The sequence below is a fragment of the Colias philodice genome, chromosome 1 (assembly GCF_061535455.1).
Source record: "Colias philodice isolate Cphi_HAF_F1 chromosome 1, ilColPhil1 Martin Lab GWU primary, whole genome shotgun sequence".
Classification (NCBI taxonomy): Eukaryota; Metazoa; Arthropoda; class Insecta; order Lepidoptera; family Pieridae; genus Colias; species Colias philodice.
The window spans coordinates 12,692,241-12,709,982 of NC_143086.1; the positions used below are offsets into that span (position 1 = coordinate 12,692,241).

The following is a 17,742-nucleotide window of genomic DNA, read 5'->3' on the forward strand; positions in this document are numbered from 1 at the left end:
ATGATAATTCATAAACTTAAAATAAAGTAAAAATTTAATAAAGCTAAAAATACTGTTAACTAACAAACAAATATGTACTACAACCAACTTACTTTTAATTAGGGATGTAACGATACATGATTTTGCCGATACGATACCGATACCGATATATGTAGTAATGTATCGGCGATACCGATACCGTTACCGATATCGATGGCTTGGTAGAAAAATAAATAGTGAATTATGCATAAAAAGTTACCAACATTTAACAGAGACAACTGTTAATCGTATTCTTTTAAATAAAAATGCCAAATCAAAAAACAACAAAACCATTATTTTATTTTAGTATTATTATTTTACGAAGTCAGTTAAACTTTAAGTAATACACGTCATACAATCAGTACCTAATAAAAGTTTACTATTGGAGTTTTATCAGAAAACAAAGTGCGCACGCGCGGGCGGCCTCCCGCATCGTTCATTGGGCGCGGGTTTTTGAATTATTTGATATCAAAAAAATTGGTTGTTTGTAAAGTAGGTTTACGATCGAGATGTTTACGTGATAACATAATGCAGTGGCAGCGCTCGAGATGAAACGGGAGATCGGTCCGTCTCTCTCTCATTATACCTGCGATCACGCTCGTGAGGTTTTGGTGTGACACAAGTTTATGAACATGTCACCCGACTAAAACGATTTTAAAAACGTTATCACGTTAAAAATTAAAAAAATTCAAAATTATTCATTTCTTTCCTTTACATAAACAAATTTGTGATTGGAACACTCCTAGTAAGCAAATAAAATGCTTGTGTCAGGAGGTTCCGCTCTTCCTTAACACTATTACAGAAACAGAAATAAAACAATATGAATGAATACAATGCAAAAACATAAAAGAAAAGAAAGAATTTAATAAAAAAATATCGGTATCGGTTGATTTATTATCGGCGATACCGATATATCGGCTTGCCGATATATCGGCCGATAAATCGGTATCGGTATCGGTATCGTTACATCCCTACTTTTAATGTAAATTGATCAACTAAGTGTAACTATAACGTAGATATAAAAATAGTCTTAAATGATTGTAACTTGTTTGTAGAAAATAAATGGGCTTTTTATTTTATTTATATTATAATCTAAGGATCTACTAAGCTAATTTTGAAAAAGTATTTTACCCAGGAAGCCGTTTGTAAGTATCAGATTAAATTTTTATCCCAGATCGCCGACAATGCCGGACCAAGTGGCACTGATTACTAAATAGTTTCAAGCTCTTACTATTTAAAGATAATACAATACATTTGAATTTGAAATACATTAAAATTCTTTAAACTTTAATAACTTTCTAGGCATTCATTTGAACCTATAAATGGTTTTATTTAAAACCCCAAGACCCATACTTACAAACTTTCGCCCGTGCTTTCGCCTTTATAATAGTAGTAGGATCTGATGAGAAATTCATGCATCTTATAAATAACAATTATAGGTAAAATATCTAAATATCTTCTGCATATTTTATTAAAGAAATTCATATTATAGGTAGATATGAGAAGCATAAGTACAAATTGGTAGGTAAAGTCCTAATAGAAAAAATAAGTTGTTTCCAAGTGTAATCTGTGATTTTAAGAGTGGTACCCATATATTTTATAAATATGTTGATCTAATACTGGTAGAGAAATATTTTAACTGAATTCAGATAAGTAAGTAAGTTCATAATTTGTGTTGTTTTTCCTAGGTACTCTACTCTACCTTTCTTTACATGATGAGTTCTATTTACCATCAATAATTGAGGCTATCAGAAATTAACAAATAAAGGTTATAAATATTATGTTAAAAGAGTGTCAAATGTTGAATAAGTTGAATTATAGTAATTATTAAATAGGCAACATTAAATCGTCCATCCATTGTCTGAAACCTAAAATAAAATAAACATGCGGCGGGGAATTTTTGAATAGATTCTATATCTAAAACCAAATAGATTAATGTTCGTACCGCAACTTTTGTTGATTTTGGTGTTACTTAAAATTCGCATATTAATCGTGATTGTGTTTTTTTTTGTAAAATTGCCGTAATTTTACATTCGTAAAATAAAATGCGCACTAGCAAGCATTGTTTAAATTGAGATACTTTTAAAGATTGCGATTATTTCTGTGAATTTTGATTATCATTGATATATGTATATATATGTATATAATACATATTACGCTATGAAAAGCGGATATATAATTTACACGAAGGAAAATAATTTGTACACAATTTATATTAATATACCTACTAGTTATTTTAAAATAATTTTTGTCTTATATTCAACAGTGTACGTACAGAGCAAGAATAAAAATGATAAATGCGCAGACGAGTTAGCCAGTCAGTTATTCAATAGGTTGGATTTTTTTACTAAAATATACCTAATAGACATGTTGTATCTACTCATTGTGATGTGGTTACGTTAATTGTGTTGTCAATTATTAACCAAAATAATGATACAGCGAAATAAAATGTGGGATAAGATAAATTGTTTCGCCTACAATAAATGTTTTTTTAATTTCACATGACCGACAAACTGCCGTCTTTACATTGACAGGCGCTTTTTTTTTAATGAATGCTTTCGGAGTATTATTACCGAAATAGTAAATATAAACACATTCATAATTACCATCGCAATTATAACATCAGCAGAAAAAACGATATTCAAAGTCTACTCGACGAGGTATCAGGTAACTTAGAGAATCAAATTCGTAAATAGTTCCTTTATAGGTATTATTTCTACCATACGAATCCTATAAGAACTAAGAGAATAGTCTGTTTAAGAATGTATATTATAGTATAGTAAGTCATAAGTAAATTATTAAAAGGTTCTAAAATAAATAAATAAATAAATATGTATTTCAGGACAATTTTCACACACGGCACGAATTGATCCCATACTAAGCTTTCGCTTGTGTTATGGAAACCAGATGGCTGATAAACATACATATATAATTTTAAATAAATACCTATATAGATATTATGTAACACCCAGACACAGAGCAAACATCTATGTTCATCACACAAATATTTGCCCCGGGTGGGAATCGAACCCACGACCTGTGGCTTGGAAGGCAGGGCCACTACCAACCAAGCCAACCGGTCAGTCAAAATGTACTTGTACCTTAACATTCCAAAGAATTTGAATGCCCTATCTGACTGTTTAGCTGGCAACGATAAACCAATGATGACAAAGCTTTTGTTGGTTTCAACAAAGAGAAGAAGAACAAGACATTCCTACTAATAATTACTTTTCAAGGTAAATTTTTATAAATATATACCTACTTAGCACACTGTAGGATTAAAACTTTGATTGTTCTTAAATACTTTGCAAAATTAAAATTAAATGGATGGATTTTTGGTACTTCAAATATACATTTATACACAATATTATTATAAAATGCAAACGTACTATGTTTAATTATCTATTAAATCTGAAAGTTATGCTTTGAAATATTATATAGTTGAATTTCATGACCTCTTACGAAATATGACATGTTTTTACCATGGTTTGATCGCGAATGCAACCGTTAGATAATAAAGAGGAAAGATTTTATTTAACTTTTTTTGATGTTTCTCAAAATCTACTAAACCGATATAAAAATCTACTAAATTTCATCATGAGAAAGCTACCTCTTACGGTGTATTTACATCAAATGAGCGAATGCTCATTCTAAACCTCTGTCAAATTCTTTTAGTGTAAACAGCATTGTTCTTAGTGCGTTCCAAATGATATATACAATGTTCTAATACTGACGAACACTCAATACGAGTTTTCGTTTACACTAAAATATCACATAAGAATGCTCTTGCTCTAGCGTCTAGCTCTATGTTCGTTTGATGTAAATGCACCGTTGACTGAGAAACATCCTGTTAGTCCTTCTAATATTATAGGTACACGTGAAAGTTTATAACTATGTATAATGTATGGACGTATGTTTGTTACAGTTTCATGCGAAAGCCACTGAACTGATTTTGATGATACTTGAAAGTATCTATTGCTTAGGTGCTAGAATAACAAAGCTATAGAGATACATACTTATTTTTGCCCGCGGGTTCGTCCACAAGACTCCGCGTCCGCGTGGCACAGCTAGGGGACATAATTATTAACCATCCTGGGTCATCTTGCAGCCAGAATAATCGGTCGGTACTTAGGTACCTCATATTAGAAACTAGCTTTCCGCCCGAAGCTACGCCCGCTTTGTACAAAATCTAAAAAATTATATACTAAAATCTTCCTCTTGAATCAGTCTATCAAATAAAAAACTTCATCAAAATCCATTAAGTAGTTTTTAAGTAGTTGTACAGATAGACACGGGAAGCGACTTTATACTAGGTATGTAGTGATGTAAAGATGGCAGCAAATTATATACCTACTTATTATTTTTTTATATAAAAATATGTTTCTTGTTTATTTGTTTACATTATACATGTATATTTTGGTATCGCATAAATATTAGAATTTAGAACATCAAAATGACTATTTATCACTTTCAGTTAATTAAATATTTGGTTATTTGCAATATTAATTATTTTAGTCCATTTTATTAGCATGACTAGTCACTGAGTATTTTATTAATGTTTGAAATTATTTGCTAGTTTATGTAATTTATTATTTCGTAATTATCACAATTCAATATTTAGCGAAAATATTGGTATAAGTAAAATTTTAGATTTGTATTTAAAAATTGTTTTCAGAAACAGCTTATTTTAAATATACAATAACTATTGAATTTTGCATTCAAGTATGATAAAAATATAAGAAAATTAATGAATAAAACGCGACACTTTCACGAAGCTTTCTGAGTTTTAAATGTCCAAAAGCTTGCATTGGTCTTATATATCATTAGTTTCGCTAGGCTAATTTGAAAAAAATATTTTCCAAGACATCTTAATCTTGACAGGTGATTTTATTATTCGGCAGCCTGTCACCAAGAGAAGACACTACACCGTATGGTAACTGATCAATTTCGCTCATACCTACGTCCTACATATGAGATAAGAATATGCTCTTTCCAGATAGATGCTATATGGTAACCATTCTGGAACCCTGTATCATGTATGAGGAAGTTGTTTCCAGATTTCCGTCGTGCATGGAAAGAATCCTCATTCCAGAAGGAAATTCTTTCCAATACTGAACGTGGTGAAGGTTTTATTTTATTTGATACCTACTGTTAAAATATCAATTACAATATTATGTGATCATGATCTGAACGCATAAGGTATCGAAGAATATCATTAATTAAACCGTCAGCACAGCCGTCAGATTATAATGTGTACAAAAACAAAAAGGATTTCTCGCTCTTGGTCTTGGTTGAGTTCATTTGATCGTTTATGAGTATTTATATATACTCATAAAATGGCTTCTCAATTATCCAGTCGCAGCCTAAAACACCGGCTCTGCAAACCTGAAATTTGCAATATATAAATAATTCTTTACCTGAAGAAATAAAACGAGCTCAATCGATTTTTATTTTCAAAAAGAAAGTTAAAAACTATTATTTAACTCTGTCACAGGCTAGGTATTAACTCTGACGATTTATTTATAATATGTGCTTATAAAATATGTATGTATGTATATAATATGTATGTATGTGTGTATGCTTGTATATATTTAAGTATGTATTCTTAAATATTATCTAATATGTGTATATATATAATATTATTATTTGTGTATGTATATGATAATGTAAGATGCATATATGTAGGTATAGTACCTATAGTATATATATAATAAAATATTATTCTGGCACTTTTATTTATTTTGCACCACCATGTTATTGACTCATCTATTTTCCTCGTCTTTTCTGGGTTGCCTGGTAGAGATCGCTGCCAGCGATAAGGCCGCCTACTGTACATTGCTATATTATATTTTTAAGTTTGTAAAATGTATTCTATAAGGTGTACAATAAAGTATTTTTCATTCATTCATTTTTCATTCATTCATTCAAGTGGGTTTAATAGTTAAGCATCTGCAGATTATTAGTTTCACCTACAGTAGCTTTCAGGTTCATTAAAATATAATTTAAAATACAAATACACGCGCCACGTACATTGTACCATCAATTAGAAAGTCCTAGTGCGTGTTGTTTGACATGCCATATGTACTCAGCAATGTAAATAAAATTATAGATTTCTTTACATTTTAAAATAAGTAACTACTCAACTGTTCATTAAAAATTAATATACACTTGAGGGACTCTTATTCAGAAGATTCACAACAGTTTATTAAATACTTCATCAAATTTGTCTCCTTTTTTTCTAGTAATACAATGAAACGAGGACAATAAGAACATACAGGGAGAATAAAGAGGCTGTTATCCAATATTTCTATCAGAAAGTACAAGGTATATTTAATAGAAAAATAGAGCACTAATTAATCAGTCACCTGCTGCGAATACTTAAAATATTTTCTCAACATTTTTCTCATAGAACTAAACCACTATAAAACTGAAAATTAAACTAGATAGCCAACGATCTAGTTTAACACGAAATGTTTAAATATTGATAAGTAATATCCGCAACATTCGAGTGATGCAAACATGGGCCCAGAAAAACTGCACTAGCCAAGACATCGGCGATCAGTGAAAGCTGACTGCTAGTACTATGGACGAGTGCTGTGTAGGTACGTAGGCACGTAGGTACCGCAGTAGGTACCTCAAACGGGTCCTCTGATAAGAAACTATCGTCGCTTAACAGATTGCACGAGAAAATGCATCTAGTTTCGCTTTGCACGTTTCGACCAACACAAATGATTGTATTCAGGATCTCAATTCTACACCGAATTTAAAAATAATTACACTAACCGAACACTGTTTGTATTGCAATTAACTCACTTGTGTTCGAAATCATTGTGTTAAAATGTCAAAGAATGAAAATGATAAATGTATGCAAAACACGACAATTATTATGTGTTAATAAATACATTCCTTATGTTTTATAGACCGACTGGCGGTAGACCAGTAATGTAAGTTTTTTCAAAACCTTTAAGGAACAGTGTGATAAATCGGTCGGTTGTAGAGCTTCGAGTTATTCCTGTATTATAGATTCTAAGCTCGATTTCAGTAAATATTGATACTGGATTTAATTGCGATTTATTAAAATGTTACCGATAAAGACGTAATTCAGCAGTTTACATATAAATCTGGGTGCGTAATAAACACCGTGAGCGGAGTCGGCCGCGGCCGGGCGAGCGTTTCCTGGACAATTTTCAATTAAGGTACACGGGGACAATACGATAGTGCGGCAGCGTCGTTATCAGTCGTGCAAGAGGCTAATCACTTTCATTGCAACCCCGCGAAGGAGGTCGCTCGCTATCACGCACGCTCTTGCGGCCGGCAGCGGGCGCACGCAGTCCGTCTCGCGCAGTGGGTGCGCGCAGGCGTGCGCTGACTCCGCGCACGTTGAGCGCTCGAAGCGTGTTCGTGTCCCGGCCGCAGCCGGGAATGGAGGCCTGCACGATTACAGCTGCCGAGGACCTTGTGGGCGACCAGGTATGAGTGACACCCGTGACAGTGTTGTAGTTTGCACGACGTGACCGCTCGCGCGCTCTCAGTGCGTCTCTACGAAATTTTAGCGGCGGCCTGCATGTATTGGTATCGTAAACAAAACTTGTAAAAGTTAAAGGTAAACTTTCGATGGAAACCCATTTCCACATGAACTTTTTGCTTTACATGTGTATTGCTTTAGATGTCGCGTCGTTATTTTTGCTTTTGTTGAAGCGTGATAAGAGAGTGTTGAGTACGCTTTAAAGAAAATTAAAGAAATAAATTTTCCTCTAAATTTTCCAAAATTGTAAAATTTAAAATGATAATTTTATCATTCAATACAACAGTTATATTGGAACTGCTTTCCGCCGGCACAGTTTTCGCCGTGCCTCATTCCTACTCGATTGTAGATGAAGTAGGGAAAACGCACGCCGTTTAAACAATTTAAAGACGCAATTACTTTGTTATCATAATATGCAACCAACATTCACAGTCCAAATGCAAATAGAATTTAAACAAACTATACCTATTTTCTGAATATTAATTCAACGCGTCTTAATTATTTTCGTCCTCACGGCCGATTGATAAATATTCAATTAGCTGGGTCCACACCGGCCGATCCAGTGATCCCGCGATCCGCGATCCAGGATCGCAGAGCATGGATCGTGGATCATGTTAGGCCGATCCACTTTAAAAACTTGCGATCCAAAATATGCGCTCCAAGTGATCCTAAGGCGATCCGTGATTCAGCCAGTCTAACTCTTGTACGATATGGAGTCACACGTACAACGGCGGCGTCTTGCCGTTGCAGCAGTAACTTTTATTATACTGAAATGTTTGCGCAAAAAATCAAAAAAAAAGAAATCGACGGTTTTGGGTGAAACAACTTTACAAAAATCGATTGGAATCTGGGACTCAGCTGTACGCAGAGTTAGTTTCAGATGAAGTGGAACACAATTTTGCAAGAATGAATGCTATTCAATTTGAGATATTCGACTTTCTGAGATGTCCATGGTGAAGTGGATCGCGCGATCCAACACAACCGTCCACACCGCGCGCATCACGCAACTGAGGCACCTTTGAAGCGGGTACAAAAACCGCCCGCTAACGGATCGCACGAGGTAGGGATCGCGCGCGGCAAAACGCGTGCATGGATCGCGCGCGGCACGTCCACACCGCCCGCATCTTTGGATCGCGCGCCTGCCGCGCGCGATCGGATCGCGGTGGATCGGCCGGTGTGGACCCAGCTATTTAAAATAGTAAGAAACGGCGCGAGAAAATGTCTGCGTATCATGATAAACATTGTTATTGATTAAAATATATTAACAGCGTGATCTGAATAAAAAGGCTGTAATTTTATCAACGCGAACTTTTTGTTTACAGCCGCGTCTGTATAATCTAATTCTTGTTGGATTTTCTAGGAATACTTGCGCATTTCTATTACAATTTATGCTTTACATTAAATTGTGTATTTAAGATCAATTAAAGCGAATGAAGTGTGCGCGTAAAAAAGACATCAACGCCTACCGACCGACGGCAGCTCACGCATTTCCCAGGAACTATATAATGGTGTGCCTTCGTGTCTGTAATTAATTAATATTTAACACTTTTCAAACTAATCATATTATCTTTCAATTATATGCAAAATATTTTAGTATCGATGCCAAATTAAACATCTTCCTCGAAGTGAAGCGTATCCAATAATAAATTCAACAAACCACACGTGACAATATTTATAAATATTTTAAGTAAGACAAATAATAGATTTACTCGTTTAAGCCAGGAAACTAAATGATTAAATATTAATGAATATTCATTGACCTTTGCTATAAATAATATAAGATGTAGTGACACAAGGCTGTAATTCGTAAAACTTTAGTATAAGTTAGACATAATAGTATAAGTTCTAATAAAACAAAAGTTATTAATAATAGTTGTAAACCACGTTCCGTTACAAAATCAAGCTTTATTCAGAGACAATAAAATAATTTTAATATTCGATTAGTATTTGATTTATTGTTAATAGTTATCATAGTTTGGTAAGATTTGCTGTTCACCGTTTTAATTTATCCTTTTGTCATTGGCGCTTTTTGGTTAAAAACTTTTTGATGTTGTTGGGGATTTTAATGCGCATTATGGAGGAATAAATATTTATATCGACAAAGTATAAATAAATTATAATGTTATGCATTTAAATACTTTTATGATAATTAAGAATCGTGTAATATTGGATATGTACATCGCCCGCGCCACGATCAAGAGTAATTTGTATTTAACGAAAATCAAAACTTTTCAATATGAGTGGTTTAAAGTTTAAAAACAAAACAAAATAGAATGAGCGTCAATAACAAATAAAGTGTACAAGAAAGTTCGGTAATCGTGTCTACAATAATGTCCAATTCCCCAAATTAGCATACAACTTGAGAATGTGTTGGATGTCGCTCTCAGCGAGTGACTGTTGATGTCGGAGAGATGTAAATTAGTTGATTATAAATTCGATTGTTGTCGGCATATTTTCTATATTGATTGACTTTGTGTATTGTTGTAGGATGCTTTGGCAATACAGCCTAATAAGCATACATTATTCAGTTTCGTTTTATAATATAAAGCCATTATGGGATGATTTATAATTATGTTAGGTTTATCGCTGTGTTATTAATTGAGAATGGAATAACTGTAAACGTATATAATTAATGGAAGCTTTATTCTTTTAACCTTTATTTTTTAAATATTATATTCATAAATTATTTTCGTTGTGAGTTATAAGAATTAACTTGGAATTAAGTGTTTTGACACATAATGTGATATATTCTGTGATATATTAGAAGAAAATATGTCTTGATGCTTAATTAAAATGGTATTTCATAAAATATATGTTAAACAAGAAACTATATGTTATTACATCTGTGAAAAACAAAGTATATGAATGAAAGTATTATTAAAGAGTTTAGTAGTTCTAAATTTAAAACTTACATAAAAAATGTACTAGTTCAGAGAGCGTACTACAGTATTCAGGAATATATGGACGATAAAGACCCATGGAGGGTTGTCGCGTAAAAACCACAGGACAGTTCTTTGGCATATTATGTAGTTAGATATAAGTTACATATTATGTAAATTTATTGACATTATTTTAAAAGAGCAACTATGGAGTTTCTTGCCGATTCTTCTCCATAGATACTGCTTTCCGAATCGGTGGTAAATGTTAAAAATACTATGTAATGACGATTCGAAAGTGCTACTAAATAGTAGTCTAATTGAATAAATGAATGTTTGAGTTTGAGTTTTTGAGTTTGAAAGCTTATTGTTTATTCTCTACCTAGTAGCATGAAAATAAAAAAGACGTGTGGCACTCGGGGACTGCCGCGGTAAAGCTATTGCACAGTATTTATATGCACCAAGTTTATTCCACTATGTAAAACAATTTTCATCTGTGTAGGTGTTTACATGATCATTATTTTTTTGATATAATTGTAGGTAGTTATTGACATTATAAGAGTTTCTTGCAACTAATATAAAAAATTATAGTTCCATACTTATACTTATAAACTATTTTGTTTGAGTTGGAATAAATAATTAATACCTAATTGTTTGGGTCGGAGCTTATATCACTACATTGTATAAAACAAAGTCGCTTTCTCTGTCCCTATATCCCTTTGTATGCTTAAATCTTTAAAACTACGCAACGGATTTTGATGCACGTTATTTTAATAGATGATTCAAGAGGAAGGTTTTAGTATATAATTGATTAGGTTTTAGACAAAGCGGGCGAAGCCGCGGATGGGAAGCTAGTGTTATATATACAAATGTGATTATATGAGATAAATGCTACAAAAGAAATTGAAAATTAAATTATCATTTGGCCTTTACATAAATATTTTATGAATAAACTTTTTAATAATAAAAGCATTTGTAACATGTAATTTTTTTAATTATTTATACTAAAAACGCAATCTTAAAAAAAATATACCTATATTCAATATTTCTAAGCCACATGTAATATGTTACAATTTAGTTTTCTTGTTTATTTTAGTTGTATTATAATGTGAATTTCGTGTTAATTATTTAGTACCAAGTACTTTTTTAGACAAAATAAAACTCTTGACCGCTTTGGAATTTAATCCTTGTATTGTTGTAATTTATTACTAATCTTAAAATATTTTATTTCTACAATTTTGCGCTACAAATATTCATAATTTAAAAATAAATTATAAGTCATTAAATATTGAACAATTGTACAAAATTACTTAAATAATTGTTATAAAGGTGATATTTATCTTTTATTTTAAACTGAAATATAAGCATTTACAAAACTCTACATTTTAATTCTCATTTAAATATCTTTCTATTCTTACTTTATTACCTTTCACGCAATTATACTACTGAACCGATTAACAACGAAAAGCACACATATAGAGGGTAACTTGGATTAAAACATAGGTTAAGTTTTATTCCGGAAATTCCACGGAAACGGGAACTATGCGGGTTTTTCTTTGAAAACGCGGGCGAAGAAGCGGGCGGAAATCTAGTAGTCTATAAACAGCGGATCATGAAAAATATTAAATATTTCAGATTGTCCCTGGCGGCGGCCGCTGGGGCGCTCCTCACGCCACCGGTCTACTTGACTCCTGGTTTCAGATGCAGGTTTGTGGATTCCCTTGTCTCTTTGGGGTATTTTATTTATTTATTTTTATTGTAGATAGGGAAGCGCTTGACCACAATCTCGCCTGATGTATAGCTAAGATGTCTAGATGGTGTGCGCTTCCCTAATAGGGTACCTATTAGGGAAGTTCACTCTGCGTTTGAAGACCCCCATATTGTTCTCGTCGGGGAATTTATGTTTTTAAACAATTAAATGACATATGTCATCTATTAATGTTAGTAAGTGACTTATAAACTAGTTAGTGAATATTATAAATTACGTATCACAACTTTTTTAGGCGATTTTCTATGTGTGTATATTTGTGCCTAGTGCCATTACTACCTAAGTATCAGAGAATTGTTTCAGGTGGTTTCCATAAAAGGAAAAGCTTTTTTTTATGATAATACAATACAATGAGGTAAACAAATTTAATAACTGTAAAATATTCATAGTACCGAACGACCTGGGCGGCGGAAATTATTAATAGAAAAATAGGTATCTATATACTTGCATATGTAAAAAAGAGGAGCATTAAATATTTACTCAATTAGAAATTAATTTAACGCGAATAATTCTGAACTTCTCAACAATTCGAATAACTTAGCGGTTACAAAATATAATTAATGATTTTAAACTATTACCAGGATACAACATAAGAATAGTTACGTCCTGCCTTCGCAAACCGCGGCAAAAAGTGATATTTTAATATTACAATTAATGTTTTATGTTAACAATCAGCAAACGGCAAAAAGGCGGTTGGTATGATAATTAAATACCGATTTAATAAACAACGCGAGGAAGTTTAGGTATATTGGATGAAACTAATTGAATATCCACAAGCAATTGATCTCATTATTTAAGATTGGTTTAAATTAAAATCGTAAAATATGCATTTAGGATCTCAAAAGATAAATTCAATACCAATATACATAATAATTTTTATTGTTAAACATTTTATTATAATGTCTCCCAAAACTATTGCGTAAATATAGATAAAATCCTTTTATTTTAAAAAGGATATTAAGTAATCATTGCTAATTGATTAATTTTCCAGTTGGAATGCTACCCATGAGGGCATTAGTAGATAAATATGGAACAAATTGTGTGGGCACAATTTACACGGTTGGTAAGTGCGACTGACGGTGACCATGCACCGTGTCGCGCATGGGAATTGCCTATAATCACCCAGAATATCCTAAATGTAAAACCCAAACTTTCTTTTATATCCTTTACATCAAATATTGATGAGTGGTCCAAATAATTACACACGAAATAATTTTCTGCCTACGTTTTATACGTGCGGTTTCAACTCAAATTATCGCCTTATTACCTTATCTAATAATTTTTATATCAACGTCTAGCCTCTAAAACTAATTTTGCCTAGTTAAAATGTAGTGTTAACCAAGTTTCGCGCACAATGATGGTATAATTAATTTAATTATAACTCACGTCAACAAAACGTTTACACAGTACGCGTATAATTTTTGATTTCCGAAAATTAAATGCTATTTCAACATGAATATTGATAAATGAATCATTTTCGTAACAAAATGCATAATTTCCGAGGAATAATTTGATAAAGCAAGAAGACCTTGTGTGAGTTGAAAAAATGCTTTTTGCTATCAGCAGACACGCGAGGGGTGCGTACACGCATCGCTGCTCTTCGTCTAACCCGTGTAATGATTCATTAATTTAAATAATTATAATTGTATAACGAGCTGTTATCAACACTTCTGGATCGGGAAATTTAACAAAATATCAATACTGAAGACAAGTGATACAATAAAGATGTTACATATACTAACGATCTACAGTAAATCATTGTCTGGATTTTTTAAGTCAATTATTTTCACTTAAAACAAGAGTTGAATAAATTAATGACATTATTAGGTATCTATTATAGGTACCATTTTAATTTACAATCATGACATATCTGAGCACCATACGCAAAAAAAAATACCCCTAATCATACAAATTTAAAGCTCCCACGTGATTCACGCATAAAAGCACCAAAAATGATTTCACAAGATTTGAAATACCGATACGTTGATCAGTCGAACAGTTAATGCGCATAACCATTGAAGCACGTAAAGGAAGTCACAAGTTCTGTATTTATTATGGGCAGTGTTCATTCATGTGCGGCCCCCGTACAATACACGCGGCAGAATATCACAATATAATCACATTATACTATGTAAAAGTATAACATTACTAGCTGTGCGCCGCGGTTTCACTCGCGTGGCTTGGATCCTGTACGTCTTAGCGTGATGATATAATAATTATCTAATATATAGCCTATAGCCTTCTTCGGAAAATGGGCTATCTAAGAATTTTTCACTAGTTCCTGAGATTAGCGCGTTCAAACAAACTAACTCTTCAGCTTTATATTATTAGTATAGATTATACCTTGCTAAAACATACTCTAAGGATTATACTATGTAAAAGTATAACATTATTCGAACGGTTATTAATAATGCGCCTGTGTGGGCTGTACGTTTTTATACGCAAGAAAATATCGCATTGAAAAGCTTCGAGCGTTTTTTGCAAGGAAAAAAGTAGAGTTGGATTGAAAGGTGTAATATTTCAATTTATGCAAAATATGAATGAATATTTCATATTCTCCATAAATGAGTAATTGGAATAGTATACTACACTTAACACGTATTAGAATATTTAATATTCACACTCTAGTAGGTATATTGTGTAAATGTTTGGTAAGAATTATAAGAAATTAATTAGAAAGTTTATCAAAATAAAGCAACAAAGCCGCTTTATTGAAAGAACATAATATTATGGTTTTTCTAAAAGTTTATTCATTTGAAATACTTTTTGTATTGGGAAAGTTTACTTATTTTTAAGCTCATATACAGGGTGACTATAACCATCCATTTTTGACCCCTGGTTAACTGGATTTAATTTGTTACAAATGACCTCTAGTATAACCCCTTTGGAGGATCACGTCGAATTTCCAGTCACCCTGTAGAGCTTTAAACGTAATATTATCGACATGTTCTGAAGCGTCACATAATTGTGCCGTAATATTAGAAGGCCTCGTTTAAAATGACATTAAACGCCCCATTAGAGCTTCGCGCACTGTAACATCGGCCATTGTTCTTGTTCCTAGATATGTTCTTTATTTTATTTTGTATTAAAAGTATAGATTAGGGGGCGTCCATAAATAACTTGAGGTGTTTAAGGGGGGGAGAGGGTCGAGTCAAATCTCATCTCACTGAAAAAATACCACATGTAAATTGTGGATGCCCCCTTATAGATTTATTTGGTATCATTTCGGTAAGTTAAAGCTCTCGGCTTTTCCTTAAAAAATATACCTAATGATATGGTAAATTGATTTGACATGAAAGCCAATGTTAACAAGGTAAATAATACCACTAATAGACTATAGAGAAAAAAATATTGTATCGTTCCAACGCTACGTTGAACGCTTGTTCATAGAACTGCGCCAAAAGCTATTTTCTTTTTTAAAAACAAGAATACAATATACCTGCCTATAGACTATAAAGCAGTAATCACTTGTTAACAACCACTTAAAAAGTACCAATTAAAAAGCTCTAATTGATTCATTATCTCTGAAGGTAATGTAGAAATAAAAATAAAAAAAAACATAAAGTTGTCGCTAATATAATTTGACCACCTATTGTAATTATTGCTTCCTTTTTCTCATTAATACTACATATTTAAACAAAGTCAATAGTCAACCTCGGATGAAACAGTTTGTTTAATAAATCAAGCGCTGTTATTCGCTTATCAGAAAAACATGATTACCCTATCATTTACCTAATCAGTAATCGCAGTTGAAAAGCTAAAACTACTGTTCGTATCAATTAACTTTTCACACTCGAATGGATTTACTAAGTTGCGTAAGCGCCGACGTAAATGGGATTCATATAAATGGGAGAAGGGGGAAGGGGGGATGGCAATAGTGACAGGATTCACGGTTCACCTGGTGAATACAATGATCGCGCTCAATACTTGATCGATTATGCCTTTATAGCAATGTATACAGTCATGTGGTATAATGTACCGGCAAACGATGGAACAAAATCGTAAAAATTCCGCTTTGTATTCTCGATAACCGTAACGGATATAATTATATTGGATTACTGTACACATACATTATTTTTAATAGCCGTATCTATTACAGAAACTGTCATGAAATGATGCGTACAATTAGATGGACCGGCCGCAGTTATTAAAAATTATTTGTGTTTAATTTGTTCGTTTACCTACTCCAGCTTCTTTCTTCAAACAATATTTAATAGTAAGTAGATATGCATACTTATAAATCATAGGATTTCGAAATACTAAAATTATAAAATACGTTTATTCTCATACATGATTTATCTTTGAATTATTATCATTATCTAATGAATTACATATGTGCTTTTTGTTAAAAATTTAAGTCATCAGATGAAGAACAAGAAAAATTCAAGTATTTCAACAATTAAGGCGCAGAATGCCTCCATCTAGAAAACTAGATCAAAATAAAAACAAGATATACATTGAAATAACTATACAATGTTTATTACATTATCCAACCAGTAATAATTTGTCTGAGTAAACTTTAGTTCTGTTTTATTTATTATCCCCTTTATTTAATTACATGATTATAATAAGTTGAAACGCAATAAGTATAATTTTAACATTTGAACAGGGATATAAAGCTAATGTCACTAAAAAAATCCATCACTTATCGGATCATCTCGGCACACGTATTTCGTAATAAATTAGGAAACATGTATATAGCTCCTAGTCTATAAAATCTAGTACAGACTATGAATCAATTGGTACATTGCAGTAAGTAGTTTAAAAAGTAATAATACATTAGTGTCAGTTGATAATAAAAACCGCGAACATATAATATCAGTTGGCGTGTTTAAAGGATTTACGAGTTGTAAGCACTTGCCAATATCGGCGCATTTATCATAAGTAAATATAACCTCGTTATTTAGAATATATAGGTAATATTATATCGTTGTGTAAACTGAAATATGTGTGATTTTAAGCAACGATAAACCAATTACGTAAATGTTTTTAGAAACATGAGTAAGAATTCATAGAAAAAATTGTTACTCTATGAATAACTAGTACAGTTGTATGTATCTAACTTACAACTAGTGTTACAATGTTATTGGAAGTAGTTATATTCATAATGAAATTGAATAGAAGTAGATTGGTTTAATTGTGATCGATAAGGCCATAATCGTTATCAATTCGAATCCATAATTAATTCTGATTACCGTAATTCCTTTTTAAATAAATCTGACTGAGCGGGTGAATATCTGAGTAATGGGTATTTATATGGTGCATTTTATTTCTTTTCAGTTAGTCAAATTATATTTTATCGTTTGACACAAAACTTGCACGGCGAAAGTGACATTTGTCTCCATGTAATTTATATGATACGTGCTTCAGAACACGCAAACTAAAAAGGTCTGGTTACAGCTTTAAGACTGACATCAGCTTTAACAGAGTATGGCCTATTACCATTCACCTATTAGCCTTTCACCTCTTAACCCTTCTGTGTGCAAGTTTTGATCCAAATATGGGACAATATTAGACATCTAGCCTATTCGAAGCGGTACATGTTATTATTAAAT

At 32.3% G+C, this 17,742-nt stretch overlaps 1 protein-coding gene across 2 annotated transcripts in view; it reads left to right on the plus strand.

The window, feature by feature from the left end:
• Nucleotides 1-7,300: 7,300 nt before the first annotated feature.
• LOC149491416 (uncharacterized) overlaps nucleotides 7,301-17,742 on the plus strand; it is a 62,216-nt gene continuing 51,774 nt past the window's right edge. Inside the window, exons 1-2 of one of the 2 annotated variants that reach the window (XM_089698126.1) lie at nucleotides 7,301-7,488; nucleotides 12,055-12,126. In XM_089698126.1, the coding sequence (XP_089554252.1) occupies nucleotides 7,441-7,488; nucleotides 12,055-12,126 (120 nt within the window). In that variant the 5' untranslated portion in view covers nucleotides 7,301-7,440. Of the gene's footprint in view, nucleotides 7,622-12,054; nucleotides 12,127-17,742 lie in introns of both variants that reach the window. The other variant, XM_089698133.1, reaches the window with a different exon arrangement.